Source organism: Octopus bimaculoides, chromosome 7 (genome assembly GCF_046866305.1).
Source record: "Octopus bimaculoides isolate indiv1 chromosome 7, ASM4686630v1, whole genome shotgun sequence".
NCBI classification, from domain to species: Eukaryota; Metazoa; Mollusca; class Cephalopoda; order Octopoda; family Octopodidae; genus Octopus; species Octopus bimaculoides.
In genome coordinates, this window is record NC_142934.1 from 28,234,426 (window position 1) to 28,251,737 (window position 17,312).

The following is a 17,312-nucleotide window of genomic DNA, read 5'->3' on the forward strand; positions in this document are numbered from 1 at the left end:
CATTAATGGAACTAACCTAAGTTATACCTCTCTCTTAGCTTAGAAAAGTCTAAAAATTCCTCAAATAAAAAATAATTAATTCTTTTGTTGCATATCTAGAATCTAGGTAAGTCAACTTCAGTTGGACTATTTACAATTTATGTGCTGCATAATTATTAGGAAAAAGGCAAATATTTTATTCCATAGTCAGAAGATTTACTTTCAGAACTAGTATTCAATCAGATTTAAATCTGAACACAACCTATGTTTCCTACAGCTCCCAGGATACAGTAGACAGAAGTAAATAACTCTTGAAGTGATGCTATTAGTCTGTCCAATAGCTATGGAACTGATTCCTAACAGCTAAGAAAAATTAAGTTAGTCAATTGGTCAGGGATAAAAAGAAATGCTAACTTAGAGGTTTGAACACTAGACCCAAAATTTAAACAGGCCAATATTTTTCTTTTTTTACATTCAGCCATCACAGCTCTCACAGCTACTTAATTCTATATTTAAATTATCAAGGATGACCTAAGATAACAAATTGTGTCATCATCCAAATTCTCCAGCAGAAAACTGGACATAATTCTAGACAATTTGTTCACTATTAATACAATTTTCACATAGCTAATGTTATATTTTTTCTCTCTCCATTTTGTCTTTTGATACTAACGCACCTGCAACTGTCCTAGTTCTATGATACAAACTTCTTGTTTTAAAGTGATCTAAGTCAAAACCTTCCATCAAAATTTTGTGCTAATTTATGCTCCAAACACCAGTTTAATAATGACAAATTTATGTTATTAAACTCTTCATTTATTTCAAAATCAATAAAAACGAAGGCAGTTTATTTCAACAGAAATTTGGTAACAAAAAGGTTTTCTTTTTTAAGATCAATTTTCTATACAAATTTTGGTTAAATGTTTCAAAAGTTTTGTAATGTTAATTTTACAAACTAAATGTTGATTAACTTTCTTGTCAACTACCGAGTCAATTATGAAATGGGAGTGAAACATTTTTCAGAGTTATAGGGCTAGCCTTGCAAATTATGAGGCAATTCTCATAAAGGTACTGGTACTAATTATGACTGCCTTGTAACTTGTAAGATTAAGGGCTTAAAGTGGCCCCTATAACTGAGGGAAGATCGATCATCACCCACTCTCTCTTCAATCCTTCCTAAGTATAGAGGCCAATTTAGGCCCTTAGCTTTGCAAAATATGAAGCAATCTTCTCTAGTGCTGGTGCCATAAAAGCAGCACTCAATACACACTGTAACAAGGTTGGTGTTAGCAAGGGTATCCAGCTATAGAAACTATGCCAAAGTAGACATCTGAGGTTTTATGTAGTCCTCTGATTCAGCAGATCCTGTCAAGCTGTTCAACTCAAACCAATATGGAAGTCAGTCATTAATGATGATGATAAGGAGGAAGAAGATTAGATTAAACTAAACTACTTTGGGTAAAATGATGCTACTAAGGTGAGATGGACTGACAAATTCATTATGCACCAACCAAACTGCCTTGCTGAATTATAGTTTTTATGCTCCAAGTACAAGTCTTTTCAAATCAACTTTGATGTTCATCTTTCCAAGGCTGATAATATAAAGTACCAGTCAAATTTCGGCAATGCATCCCAGACATCAATGAATTTAGAATCTAGAAAACTAAGAGTAATACCTACAATAAACACTTGATAATATAACTAAGAGAATATACCACAGAGGAATGTTCTGTATATTAAAACAATTACAGTAGGACTAAACATGAGATAATTGAAGTTTTCGACTCATATCTAACATGCATAAGACCCAGTCACAACTGTATTTAGTAAATAGAATGCTCTTTTGAAGTATTTTCCATCAACCATAGTGTTGCTATTCATAATCAGTGTCACTACATTACACCCCCACTTCTCTCTACTCCTCTCTCTCTCTCTCTCTCTCTCTCTCTACACACACAGAAATATATTGATCAATGTCTTGCCAACTAAATACGATAATTCACTGAGGAGGTTTAATAAAACGAAAAGCTGAGATTAACCCTTTTGATTAGCAACATGCCTGCAACTGCCTCCTAACCCATCTGTTTCAATGTCTTTATATTTTACATTTTTGCCCAGCTCTAGCCTCCCCCATCCACCCATATAAAATACAAAGTAACCATGAATCCCTTCCACAAACAGTATACCTGTTTCAGATCCTTGCATCTTAATTTAATTTCTCAACACCTTATCATCCACCCAATCTCCTACCCTCCCTTTCAGTAGAGGATGATCTTCAGTCTTTTAAGTTACAAGCTGAACTCATTAGAGTGGGTACAACCAAAAAAAGACCCAGGACCAGTTGGTATCAGAAAGGGCATCCAGCTGTAGAAATCATGCCAAAAGTGTGACATTGGAGTAAGATGTAGTCCTCTGATCTGTTAGATATTATAAAAAATGTCTAACCCATACTATAATGGAATGCAGACGTACACTGATGACAACATACTTTTTAACTTATATTTGAAACACCAGCTTAATAATAACAAAATTAGTTATTTTACTAAACAAAAAAGGATTTAGCTATTTTATTAGATATACCCAAAAAAATCTTGATTATTTTCAAACTTTATGGGAACAGATAGCACAATTTCATTACATGTTTAAGCAAATGTTTAACCATTTTGATACCAACCTGCCTGATACCTTGATACAACGAACTTTCTGTTTTAAAGTGATCTAAATTAAAAATGTCCATCAAAATTCTATGTTAAATTGTGTTCTAAATATTAGCTTGATAGTGACAGCTATTTCACAAAATTCATTATTTTCAAAATTAACTGAAAGCAGCATATTTTATCAGAAATATGGTAACAAAGAGGTTAATAAAAACTAAACAGTTTATTTCATTGGGTAACAAAATGGTTAAAGACAGACCTATTCCACTTTACTTACATCGTCTATAAATTTAGGTCAACTAATCATATTGAAGTTATCTCCCTTCCTAATAGTTTTTAGATTATACCCCACCTCCTACATGTTCTTCACTAAATTGCTTGAACAATGAAGTTTTGTAGCTCACTGTATTATAATATCTGAGACCCAATAATGAACATGTGACTTTTAAACAAATAGTCCAGAACTTCAATCTTCCAATAAACACAGAATATGAAAATATATCACATCCTTAAAAATAAAGTTTTTCATAAAACGTGATTTGAAAGTACTCTAGAAGCCTCCACACACACACACACAGAGGAGCCAGCAAACAAATGCGGTTGGGTAACATGTATCAGCTTTCAGTGAATTGTTTCAAGTGCCTATTAAGCTGCAAGCAAAGACAACTTTTGACTGACTCTCCCACTGTTTGGCCTAGCAACACATCCAGGATATGGCAACTGGAAGGAAGGAGAGGTGTACCAACATTCAGCTAGTACTCATTTCCAGCGGAGTAGACTGAACAACGGGAAATGAAGGCCCTTGCTCAAGGACACAACATGCCACCCAGACCAGGAATTGAACCCAAGATATTATGATCATGAACTAAACACCCACTAGGCAATATGCTTTCACATACACACACGCACAAATATATATTGTATACCTCATGAGCCATCAGCACCTTTCTTATTTTGATAAGAGTGTATGATTTAGGTTCTTTTTTTGTTTTTTGTTTCCTGACACAATAAAGTTGTGCTTTGTGGCAAATTTGACTATTTTTTCCCATGATGACATTCAGGTCATTAAGGAAGTGACAATACTATCAGTGATAACATATATGTAACAGATTACTCCCATGAAGAATCTCACATCTGTCAATGTGCATTATGTATCTAAAAGCTAATGTTGTAGAGGTTATTTGTTGTTACATGATACAACGGAGTGTTTCTGTGCTCTGAGCTTCAACTGAGCTCCCATACAAATATTTGTTTTATAATACACACACAATCATCATCAACATTTAACCTCTATTTTCCATGCTGGTTTGGATTGGAGAGCTTGACAGGAGCTGACAAGGTCAGATGCTGAATCAGGTTCCATTGTCTGATTTGGCTTGGTTTCTACAGATGGATGCCCTTCCTAATGCCAACCACTTTACAGAGTGTACTGGATGCTTTCTACAGGGCACCTTGGTTTTAGGATCTCGATTCTGTTGTGGTGAGCAGATCTTGAGTACAGCAATGTGCCACATATCTCAGTCCTCGGTCTACTTAGGGGTTTGTTGTGTCCTCGCATATGTGCTGCTTCTTTTAGTAAAAGAAGCAGCACGTATGCTAGGACACAACAACCTCCTAAGCAGACTGAGTGCAGATATGAATAGCATATGGGAACCAGTATTAAGGAAGGATAGGAAAATATTAGATTTATAAGCCCTAAAATTCACTCTATAATTGCCCACGGGTATATGGCATAGTGGTTAAGAGCACGGGCTACTGATTCCAAGTTCGATTCCAGGCAGTGACCTGAATAATAATAATAATAATAATAATAATAATAATAATAATAACATCAAAAAATACCTTAGAAATGAGAACCCAGGTTTGAAATTTCCCCAAGACACCTGATGAAGGGTGGAGGGTATATCAGCAGAAACATGTTAACAACAAACAAGATGAGGACAAATATCCATCAAATGTAAATAATATATATTCATCATCATAATTTTAATGTCCACTTTTCTATGCTTGCATCATGGGCTGGAAGACAGGGTTTGAGACAGATTTTCTACAGCCAGGTGCCCTTCCCATTGCCAACACTCACCTGTTTCCAAGCAAAGTAATATTTCTTATAGCCAGACATGTTTTTACAAAATATTGGGAATTGATGACACTGCTTGTATGACAGTTACTTACTTACAGCTATTGTGTGATATCAAGACAAGACACAAACATACAAACATTTGTGGGCTTCTTTCAGTTTCCATCTATCAAATATACTTAAGGCTTTAGCCAGTTTGAGACTATAGTAGAAGGCATTTGCCCAAGGTGACACAGAGTGGAACTAACCCTGAAACCATTTAGTTGAGAAATTCACCTCTTAAACACAGCCACTCCTACACACACACAGATAAAAAGATAAATAGATAGATAAATGGATGGTGGGATGGACAATTTCTACGACACAAGCAAGATTAAGTGGATGTGTATAAGTCCACCTACCTTTAGTACCTTTCTCTTCTTCAACTGCTGTATGTGGATTACAAGGCATTTCAACTTCTCCGGGCATTGTTATCCCAGGAATCTGTGCCATATTTGCAGGAGGGCTTTTAGCCAATGGAGAATTACGGCATTGCAGTAAAAATGCTCGGTCATAAAATATTCTAGTACCTAGAGGATAAAAAAAGTTAACATTGTAAATTGCGTATCACAGAATGTTTAATGTCAAATTATAATAGTCAATCTGATTAGACACTAGCATGCAAATTCCTACAATAAATGCATGACATAGGTACATACTTCATAATTTTCTTACCACTTTTTTTTATACCATTCTGCTTAAGATGCTCTTTAGTTCTGCAATATAAAGTTTTTGCCTTAAAATGATCTAAATTAAAACCTACCATCAAAATTGCACATTAATTTATGTTCCAAACATTGGTTTAATAATGACTAAATTATTTACCAAATTCTTCATAATTTACTGAAACAAAGGCAGTGTATTTCAACAAAAATATGATAACAAGAGGGTTTTAAAGTTAATAAGCAAGCTACTTAACATTTAACCAGAACTTTCCAACACAAAAAAAGGTCCTTCATCTATCTCACCTCACTTTCACAACTCCTAATTTTTATGCCACATTTCAGCATATTACCTTATGAGCCAATACCTACTTTTCTATGTTTGATAGGCATAATTCACTGAGAAAGTTTCATATCCCACCAAACAAATAACAACACCATATGTGGGTGAAGACCTTCTTTAGCCTGAGGTGCCAGTGTTTCTCTTTCCCCTAACCACTGTCATCAGTGCTTGACATTTTTATAGAGAACCCATTTCTTGTTACCAGTCACTATTCAGTCCAAAAGAGGTTCATTCATGAGACGTGACAACAAAGAGTACACATTCACTCTCTGCGTATGATTAGACTCGGAAAGTTTGTGAGGAACCCATTGACCCAATTTGCTAACTTTTCCAATGACACGCAGGTGTCAATGAATGGTTGAACAACCAAATCCAAGCTTCTCTGATAGTTCCTCAACAGTTACGATGGGATTTGTTCCACCAAGGTTTGCAGGACATCCTTGTCGAGCTCTACAGATCTTCCAAGATGAGGCTAATCTTCTAGGCTGTAGTTTCCAGCTCAGAATTTCTGGAACCACCGCTGACACTGGCTTATGCTTGTCCGTTCCCCATATACTACATTAATATTCCTCGCACTTTCCGTTGCACTGTTGCCTTTATTGAACTCGTAAATCAAAATATGCCGAATATGTTCCTTTCTCACTTCCATTATAGCTTTGAAAAAATAACTGCTAAAATCAGACTGCACTCTTCAAAACTTGCACTAAAAATAAGCACAAGGTAAAATTACTACCTGCTTTTATAGCAAGTTGATGCAGTCATTTTATTCCACCCCCACTTCAACCTTTAGTTCATGCATTATCTATGGGATGACCCAATAATTACTATAGTTTAATGAGTACCATACAAAATACATCACACTATTATTTCTTATATAAGCACATCTATTTATTACATGGTATTATTTGTCAGTACAGAATGCTTCACCAAACTACAGTTCATAGATGCAAACAGCTATTAAGTAGTGTAACCGGTTTTGTCAGATAAGTGATGAAAGGTAATAACTCTTAAATGTTTTGATACCCATCTACCTGAGCTTGCCATCTTCCATCAAATTTCATATTAGTTTACATTCCATACATTATTAACAACAAAAATAGTTTATTAAATTCATTATTTTTGAAATGAACTGAAACAAAGGCAGTGTATTTTGATAAAAATATGTTAGCAAAAAGGTTACTATAATTACATCACAATTATCAATATCAGTCTTATTATTTCTATCAGCTACAGTAATTCGAAAGACTGCATAAAAGTCAGTGAAAGTCAGGTCACAATCTCACTTGACAAATCAGCTGATGTTAGGTCCCAAACAGTACTTGAGGAACATAACCATATACTTGTACCATTTTGTAAGACAATGCCTCCTGCATAAGCTAAGTGTACAGCTGCATTTAAACTAAAAGTGATTCAAATTGCCAAAAAAGACAAAAGAATTTGGTTAGTTTGTTTTACATTTGTTTTTCCATGCCTGCATAGATGGAATATGCTGAGGCACTGTTTCACAACAAGATACCCTTTCTGATGCTAACTTTTCAATAAAGCATCTCTTATTCCACATGGCTTCAAAGACATGAAGTAAGCAGATGATTTGTTGCCAGGAGAAATGGGCAACATCAACACCACCCACTACATCTTTGTACAATGATAGCAGATCAAAGATGTAAACAAACTCAAACACACACACATATCATTCTTTTTTGGAATAGAGATTCTTGAAGCAGATAATAGAGCTACAAATAATAGCACATTTATATTGGGTTAAAAAACCCTTTTGGACAGAAAAAGTAGAAGGTTGCCTTTAACTTTTTCATCTGTTACAAACCCCACAGTTCCAAAAATAATTATTTCACATTCTCTCCAACATTTATAAATTCTTATGATGTCATGACACACACACACACCATCATATATGTTTATTTTTCTATGTTGAAGTCTCTCTCAATGTTTCCCCACCTAGCACAGCCCTTTATCTTGTGACCCACTATGGCCCTTTACCCTGCTGCACACTGTGGCCCTTCAACTCATCACCTGCCATGGTTCATCATTTAACACACACACACACAACTGACTGTTGTTGCATACATTATGTTTAACGCCATTTTTTATTATTCTAGAGTCTGGGCTGAATGCAATTCATCATGTTACTGGCACTAGAGAGCTTGTTCTAGAAAAGACTATACAGTTTACAGTTCTCTCTACCCAACATTGTCTTCATTCATTTATTCATTCCTTTCTTTCTTTTTTACATGTTTTAACATAAATGATTTTTTTCAGCACAATGTCACAAATATAGCTAGGAAGAAGAAGGAGAGAATGATGTTTTATGCAGTTCACAAAAGCATTGGCAATGTAAGCAACTAAAAAATAAAATGAGGTTGTCAGTTAAAAATCACTGACATTATATAACAAGTAGTTATTTTAGGTTTAGTACTTATTTTATCAAAATTAGCTGAATAAAAGACAAGGCAAATTGCAAGGAATCTAAATGTTGCAGTGCTTTAAATGAGTGAAATCTGGCAGACAGAAACTGCGCACAATCCTCTCTCTCTCTCTCTCTCTCTCTCTCTCTCTCTCTCTCTCTCTATATATATATATATATATATATATATATATATATATATATATATATATATATGTGTGTATATATATATATATATATATATATATATATATATATATATATATATAGAGAGAGAGAGAGAGAGAGAGAGAGAGAGAGAGAGAGAGAGAGAATTTTGTGTATATGCTGAAGTTTATACACTAATAGTGTTATGTTCCATAACTCAACAATTTCCCAGGCATAGAGCAATAAACTAAAGTGTCAGATTGAAATAAGTTCTTGTGATCAACGAACAGTATGTTAGAAATTATTTTTATAAATTAATGTACTCATTATCAGAAATTATAAGTTTTATTAATTATAGTAAATATAGTGATTCTTCAAATTGCCTTTGTTATTGTTTTTATTGTTTTGAAGTCCACTATGAGTCAAATTTAATTTGTTGAAGCAGATTTTCTACAGTCAGATGCCCTTCAATGCTGCAAACTCACTCGTTTCTAAAGTAAAATAATATTTCCCTATAGCCCCACAGACAAATGAAAACAAACATCACTTGTAAGACAGTGATGCTTATCTACAACCATCATATGATGTCAAGATAAATTACATATAGACACACACACACAATGGTGGAGGTAGTTTCTACTCATAAGGCTTTGATCAACTTCGGCTCATAGTACAAGATGCTACAAGGTGCTGCACAGTGAGACTGAACCCAAATTACATAATCATGTTGGTGCCAAATGAAATTAAATGTCAAAATCTATTCTTACTTTTGAAAATATCTTGTAAACCACACAATATAAAAAGTATATTAGAACTAAAACAAAAGCAGATGCCTCCTACTGACACTCAGTCACTATTTATGGTTGACAGCCTCCTACTTCAACATTATCTTATTTGTGTGACTGATCAAACACACAAAGCTAATTATCATATATGAGAGTCAGCTGAAAAGTTCATAGGTTGACCAGATACTCTCATGGCGTTGCAGTGCTTGAACCCCATTGATGAAGACGCTTTCATCCTGGTGGTCAAAAAAGTCATCAATATCAGATGTGATGTCATCATCACTAGGATACTGGTTCCCTGCCAAGTGCTTTTTCATGTAGGGGAACAAATGATAGTTAGATGGGGCCAAATCAGGAGGGTAGGGAGACTGATCAATCAGTTCAAAGCCACAGATATGCACAGCAGTCATTGAAACTAATGACTTGAGCGCTGGAGCATTGTCCTGATGAAACAAAACTCCTTTTGTCAGTTTTCCTGAGTGCTTGGTCTTGATAGCCTTTTGTACCTGCATCAACAAGTTGGCACAGTACTTTCCATTGATGGTAAAGCCTTTTTGAAGATAGTCAAGTAACATAATACCTTCTGCACCCCAAAAGCTGAGGTCATCACCTTCCCTGCAGATGAAACGACCTTGGCCTTCTTTATAGCATGTGAGGAGGGGTGTTTCCACTGCATGGATTGTCTCTTTATCTCTTGACTCAAAGTGATAAGCCCAACATTCATCCTGGATTAGGAAACATTCCAGGAAACCAGCTGGATCTGCCTCAAATAATGGCAGATTTTCCTGTGATGTGATCAGCCTGGTATGCTTTTGATCTGGTATCAGAAGACGTAGCACCCACCAAGCAGAAAACCTTTATCATGCCAAGTTCACTATGCAGAGTATTCTCAACTCCCTCACAGGATATGCTAATAGCATTGGCTATTTGATTTATAGTCAATCCCTGTCATGAAAAAAAAAAAAAAAAACGCAGTTATTAATAAGAGTTGAAATTAATTCATGCAAGATTTCACAGTTCTTGCTTGTATGTGTGCATGCATCTGTGTGCTAAAGTGGCAATTCAGTAGAGCACAGGACAAAATGCTGGTGGATTTTTAATTACATTCTTTTAAGCTCCAAGTTCAAACCACACTAAAGTTGACAGGTAGAGATAAATATTAACAATTGTAAGACAATGTTTACAGTATTAGCAGTTTAAGACTAAGTGCATTATTCTATCTAGTGTGATGCCTCACGGTTTTGTATTCAAATTCCTCTTCATTTATTTTGCCTTTTGTTCCCAATGGATTAAATATTGGGCCTGACTCAATTCTACCACCAAGCCTAAAGAACTATTATCTTATGAGAATATATCTATATCTAATTAAGTCAACTTCAAACTTCCTATTTTTAAAGTGATCTGAATTAAAATATTCCATCAAAACATCATGTTTAATAATGATTGAAGTTATTTTACTGAATTTTTCATTTTCAAAATTAATCAAAACAATGAGTAAGTTTCTCAACAGAAATATGATAATAAAAACGGTTAAAATGTTTAGCTTAACACAAACTGCCCAGTTTAAAAATCAAGGCTGTTGAGGCATAGTCAGAGTTCTGGAATTGGAAGCAGTAAGAATGACTCCAGCTCCAACTGAATGTGAACTCCAATATAATGCATTAAAATTTCCAGAAAATAATAATCATATCCAATTCAAGAGCTTCTATGAAAAAGGATCTGATAGAAGGAATTGTGTTTCTAAAAGTAAAATAGTAAATAAAGGAGTTAGATTTTTCAGATGTAACTCATATTCTAGACACAATTATTTCTTAATAAATTTTGTAGGGATAAACTCTTCAATCTTTTACAATACAAATTTTATTTCATCTTCCATGTTACATACATTTGAATTTTAAATTTCAACAATGCTTTAATTTCAAAATAGCACAATTATGCATCAAATTGCATTTTTTAAAAATTGTCATTTGCTAAATTGCTCTCAGTATCTAATCATTCAGTTTTAATTTTGGTGTACAATAAATTTTTAAACAGTAAACAAATATTCCTCATTTTTTTTTATAGTGCTTTTACCCTTCAGTATTTAAACCGGCCAAATTATTCTACCTGTTTTATGTTCAAACTGGCCGGATCTGGTCTCTTTCATCTACCCTATAATGTCATTCTAAAAATAAACGATCACATCCTCAAATCCGCAAAGCAATAAGATAATGCTTGATTAGTTCAAGACAATATGAATTAATAAGTTTTACATTTGACAGAATAATCTGAATACTAAAGGGTTAAAGTTTATTTCAATAAAAAGAACCTCCTTTTTAAAATTGCTAGTGTTTTGTCTCATACTTAATAAATTTTATCTTAAAAAAGCCACAACAGCAAAGCTATAACTTTTAATTCTAAACTCAACAGGTTAGGATGCTAAAAAGTAGCCTAATGATTCACAATGATCATGTATGTTGTGTGCTCTCAATCAATATCATAAATATATTATGATTAATCTAATTACAAATAGAGGAGTTAAGAGCTGATAGTAGTATAAATTGATGAGTCAGGATTGATGGTTTTGTGTCTTGATTCCGTAGTTCTGGTCCAAATATCATTTAGGTTAATGCGTTTTATCCTTCTGAGAATATTAAAACGGGTAGAGCAACTAAGGGTTGGCTGTTGTTGTTAGACCAACAATGTATTTGATATAACAGTCACTTTTTTTAGCTCATGGATCCATGCAGGAACCTTAACAGATAACAAAACTACAATACATTCCGTAGCTTAGTCATTTCAAAAGGAAATCCTATTTTTTTCCCCTACTCTAAGGAGATTTAATAGCAGGAAGAGCATTTGGTTGTAAAACCACAGTAATAAGATCTATGAAATTTTATGCAAAAATATTGAAGAAGTCAAAAATCAATTATTCTTCTGCTATTCTACTGCTTATGGCCATATCCCGTTGAAAACACTGGATGTCCTCTGATCACCAAAGTTAAGTAATGTCTTGGGAAACCTAGGTGTTGTAAGCAAAACTATTTCCAAGCATGCATCAGCTGAACGGAGTTGAGGTAGATTTTCTACAGCTAGATGCCCTTCCTGTTGCCAACTCTTACCTGTTTCCGAGAAGGTAATATTTCCCTATAGCCAAACATATTTTTGCAGAATGTTGGAATTGGATAGCATTACAACAGTCATATATTTACATACAAACAACAGGCTTCTTTCAGTTTCCATCTACCAAATCCACTCACAAGGCTTTGGGGCTCTAGAAGACATTTGCCCAAGATGCCATGCAATAGGACTGAGCCTGAAACCATGTAGATGGGAAGCAAACTTGTTAACCACACTGCCATGAGTGCTTTACACCACCTTAACACTTCTGCAGTGGAGTATGGATCTTCTTGAATACAGCAAGGTGTCAGGCATCTCAGTCCTTTGTCATCTTGTCTGGACGGTTCAGCACCCTGAGGTTGTTCTTCAGTACTTCATCTCATGCCCTCCTGGGTATCCCACTTCCATGTGTTCAGGAATCCATGGCTCACTACATGTAGAACTGCTGTCTGCATACATGCAACATACAATCTTCCTTTCTCTCAGAGAGAGAGAAACCTTTCATAGCCAACAGAGATAACAGCTCACTGAATTTCCTCCATCCTATTCTTGCTTTCACACTCTCCATGCAACCTCCCCCACTACTAATTTGGTCCACTGGGTAGCAGAAATTACCTACTGCCTCTAATGAGCCACCAGGACATTTGAGAGTATCAATTTCCTAATCATCTTCCACATACAAACACTACCTTCTCTGATAACCTTCTTATTAATCCACTGCACCTCGTTTGTCAATAGCTTACACTGGGTATACCATATGGCGTTCTTGCCTATACCTTTCCTACAAATTGAACAGGGCTACCTACCTGAAGGTGGGTAGGGTCTTGTCTGTTTTTTTTGCTTACTAGAACCTTTGTAAGACACACGAGGGGGTGCTGGAAAGTTCCTGGCTTTGGGTAAAAGAAAATACAGGAGGATCAGTTAATTATGATTTTATTGAATATAATTAACTGATCCTCCTGTATTTTCTTGTGGCAAAATTTGAAACCATTATTATCAAGGCAGTGAGCTGGCAAAATCCTTAGCATGTCGAGCAGAATGCTTAGCGGCATTTCGTCCATCTTTATGTTCTGGGTTCATATTCTGCCATAGTGAACTTTGCCTTTCAGCCTTTTGGGGTCAATAAAATAAGTACCAGTTGAACACTGGGATCAATGTAATTGACTTATCCCCTCCCCCAAAACTGCCGCCCTTGTGGCAAAATTTGAAACCATTATTCTTATTATTATTAAAGGGTGAGAAAGCAACATGTACTGTCAAAGTGACACTGAGGGACAAATATACAAAGCCCAATTCACCCATCATGACTATTCATCTGTTAAAGGTACACCAAAAACATGATTAGCAAGCTGGCAGAATTGTTAGCATGCCAGACAAAATGCTTAGTGGCATTCTGTCCATCTCTTATGTTCTGTGTTCAAATTCTGCCATGATCAACTTTACCTTTCATCCTTTCAGGGTCAATAAATGAGGTACCAGTGACACACACTGGGGTTGATGTAATCAACTTGTGCTCTCTCCCAAAATTTCAGGCCTTGTGCCTTTAGTAGAAAGGATTATTGTTGTTGTGAGGACACATGCTTAGTGGTTAGAGTGTTGCACTCACAATCTAGCAATTGTGATTCCAATTCCTAGACCAGGTGGTGCATTGCATTCTTGAACAAAACACTTCATCTCACATTGCTCTGCAATCACTTTGACACCTGATGCATGGTACAAAGTGCACCTGTTCAGATGTTGATTTGATGGAGAAAGTGAGCAGCATGAACATTTTATTACTATAAACAAGTCATGTGCAAGTCATTCAACAATAGCTGAATGTTCATATGTCATCTCTGATGGAAGAGTCCATCATAATTACACGAACGGAGGGGGGGAGGCTCGGAACATTCACATTGTCACACATCACACACACACTCACAGACACATTCGTTCCCAGCAAGTTGTTTTACACCTATTAGACTATTTTTTAAAAAATTTTGTCACCGGGTCAAACACTATAATTCAGAGGCCATGGAATGACGATATATGACGATGTGAATGTTCCGAGTCCTCTCCCCACCCCGCCTTTCGCGGGAGCACATTTTTTTTTCATATTCGTTCAGAGCAAGTCGTTTTACATCTATTACACTATTTTTCTTTTGTTTCTTGGCTCCGGTGAGGCGTCTCAGAACATTCAGGATGTGAATGTTCCGAGGTCTCTCAGCACCAACCCCCGTTCGCATTTTTTTCTCCATATTCGTTCGCAGCAAGTTGTTTTACACCTATTAGAATATTTTATTTTTTTTATTTCCCACCGGGTTAGACCCTTTAGTTTGACCTACTACTACTACTACTACTACTACTGAGGCAAAGAGCTGGCAGAATTGTTAGCACATCCTATAAAATGCTTAGTGGCATTGTCTGTCTCTATATTCAGGGTTCAAATTCTGCTGAGGTCAACTTTGACTTTCATCCTTTTGGAGTTGATAAAATAAGCACCAGTTGAGTACTGGGATTGATGTAATTTATTACCCACTCACCCAAATGTCAGGCCTTATGTCTATATCAGAAAGAAGAATTCTGGTGATGACTATGATGGCACTGGTGGTGGTTGTGGTTATGGGGTGCTGGCAGGTAGCCAGCAGAATCATCACCATGCAGGACAAGAGTCTTAGTAGCAGTTCTTTTGGCTCTTTACATCCCAAGTTCAAATGCCACAGAAGTTGATTTTGCATTTCATCCTTTTGGGGTCATATAAGTTCCAGTTGAACACTGGGGGTGATGTAATTGAGTTGCCACCCACCATCCACTAAAATTGCTGCCTTTGTATCTATAGTAGAAAGAATTATCATTATTATGCTTATGCTTATTATTATTAGTTAGACTGAGAAGTAGTAGTGCCATAATCTTCAAAACCATATCCAGGTTGGTGAGATTGATGCAGATGATGTACTTTTTTAAGATCTTCAGAGCAAATCAACAAAGGTGGGTGAGCACGGAATTCCAGAAGGTTCCAACTAAGGGGAAGAATGATTGGAAAAAGTGTTTAGTGTAGGATTTGGGAGATGAAACATAACAGAGACAAGAAATGAAAGAGAGATGTGTTTTAAGAGGAGAGGGGTACTGTAGTAATGGTAGAATAAAAAAAACCACACACACAGGAAACAGTAGATCTATAAGCAATTGAAACAGTCGAATCATCTTCTTTTGGGTAGGGCTAAGCAGTAATGTTCCAGATATGTGAGCAGTACACCAATGTGGGCCAAACTTGAATTTTACAGTGAGTCACAAACTGATTAAAGTTAAAGTATTTATTTTCAGGCTCAGCAACATAATCCTACTTTTGGAGGATGGTGTTTGGCAAAGTTATACAGGCAAGCCTCTTAGCATTTACAATGATTTTGAAGATTTTAATTGGGGTAGAGGTCATTTATTAAGAGAGGGTGTGTTAAAGATGGTTTCTTTGACATGTATAGCAAATGTACCAGGAGGGATAGTGTTAAAAGAAAAAACTAGGTTACTATTGTTCATTTATTTATGGAGGCAGTGCAAGTCTGTCACTAGGTTAGATGTGAATGGTGCTACATCCAAATGGTTAAAAAATGAAAGGTGGCAAGTTATTGTTCTTGTTTAAGCCTGATTGATCTAAGATACTCCAACTATGACCATCACATTTTCCCCATTCGCAGGAAACCCAGAACCACATTATTCAACAAGTCCATTTTTGAAGTTAGCATGATGTGACTTGAGAGACATCTGTTTATTTCTGGCAAGTCAAGTGACCACGTAGAGGCCTGTTTATTACACTTGTCATTTGCATAGGAGTGTGTTGTTAAAAATAATAGCAAGATAATTAACATATAGAAAGAAGAATGTAGGAAATGTAACAGAACTTTAGGATAAACCAGAGTTTAAAGATATATGGAGGGAGGAGGGGTCATGAGACAGATGGAGCTGTGAAATATTAATACAATTATGTAGGGAATACAGTATATTAAATAAGCTTATGTATCAAATCCTACGCCACTAGTGTAAATTATGTACTCCAGTTATCTACTCTCAGCACCAGAGAAACAATTTATATTCTCATTAATCACTTCAGATAAAGATAACAGTACTTGGCTAACCCAGTACAAAGAATAAGCTTATCTGAGCATAAAGCTAATGAATAGGCTTGGCTTGCCTTAACTTTGTTAATCTAACAAGAACCAACAGTGTTTATACTGTGTACAAATACTGAATCTTAAAAATGTAACAGATCTAACATCAACATTGGCTATTCAAAGTTAACATGAACCCAATAATGTCTGAAGATTGTTTAACCCTTTAGTGTTCACATTATTCTGCCATAATTAATGCTTTTTTATCCACATTGTTTTGAATTAATCATGCATTAACTCGTAGCTATGAGATTTTGATGAGATAGCTGTTAATTTTTAAAACGATATTGTAGGGTTGGTGTGAGAGACTAGATCTGGCCAGTTTGAACATAGAATAGGCAGAATACTTTTGGCCGGATATGGCCAGTTTAAATGCTAAAGGGTTAAATATAGTGTTCTCCTTATAGTTCATGTGCTGATACAGACATATTTGAAATATTAAGCTAATAACAGACTGATCAATTTATTAATTGGATTCTTAACAAGAAGAAATAGGCTTTATTTGACTTAACATCTTGCTCTCCAGTCAGGCGGCACTGGCAAACAACTCACGCATGAATGGTGTTTATTGCATGTCACCAGTATGGGAGCCAGTCAGGCGACATTGGCATTAACCACAACTACAATTTCCATTTGATTGTGGTTTGATTTGATTTTGATGTACTTGACTCAATAGGTCTCAAGCACGGCATGTTGCCCGACGATCCAAAGGTACTTCTCAGTCACAGCATATCTCCAGAGGTCTGTCTTTGTTATTGCCTGTGAGGCCCAACACTCAAAGGTCATGTTTCACCACCTCATCCCATGTCTTCCTGGGTCTCCTTCTCCCACAAGTTCCTTCCACTGTTTGGGAGAGACACTTCTCCGCATAGCTCTCCTCGTCCATCCATAGTACATGACCATACCAGCGCAGTCGTCTCTCTTGCACACCACATCTGATGCTTCTTATGTCTTTTC

At 35.8% G+C, this 17,312-nt stretch overlaps 1 protein-coding gene across 1 annotated transcript in view; it reads right to left on the reverse strand.

Annotated features, from left to right (window-relative positions):
• LOC106879899 (eukaryotic translation initiation factor 4E-binding protein 3) overlaps nucleotides 1-17,312 on the reverse strand; it is a 32,061-nt gene that overhangs the window by 3,328 nt on the left and 11,421 nt on the right. The window contains exon 2 of the mRNA XM_014929649.3: nucleotides 5,118-5,285. Within this exon, the coding sequence (XP_014785135.1) occupies nucleotides 5,118-5,285 (168 nt within the window). The remainder of the gene's footprint in view (nucleotides 1-5,117; nucleotides 5,286-17,312) is intronic.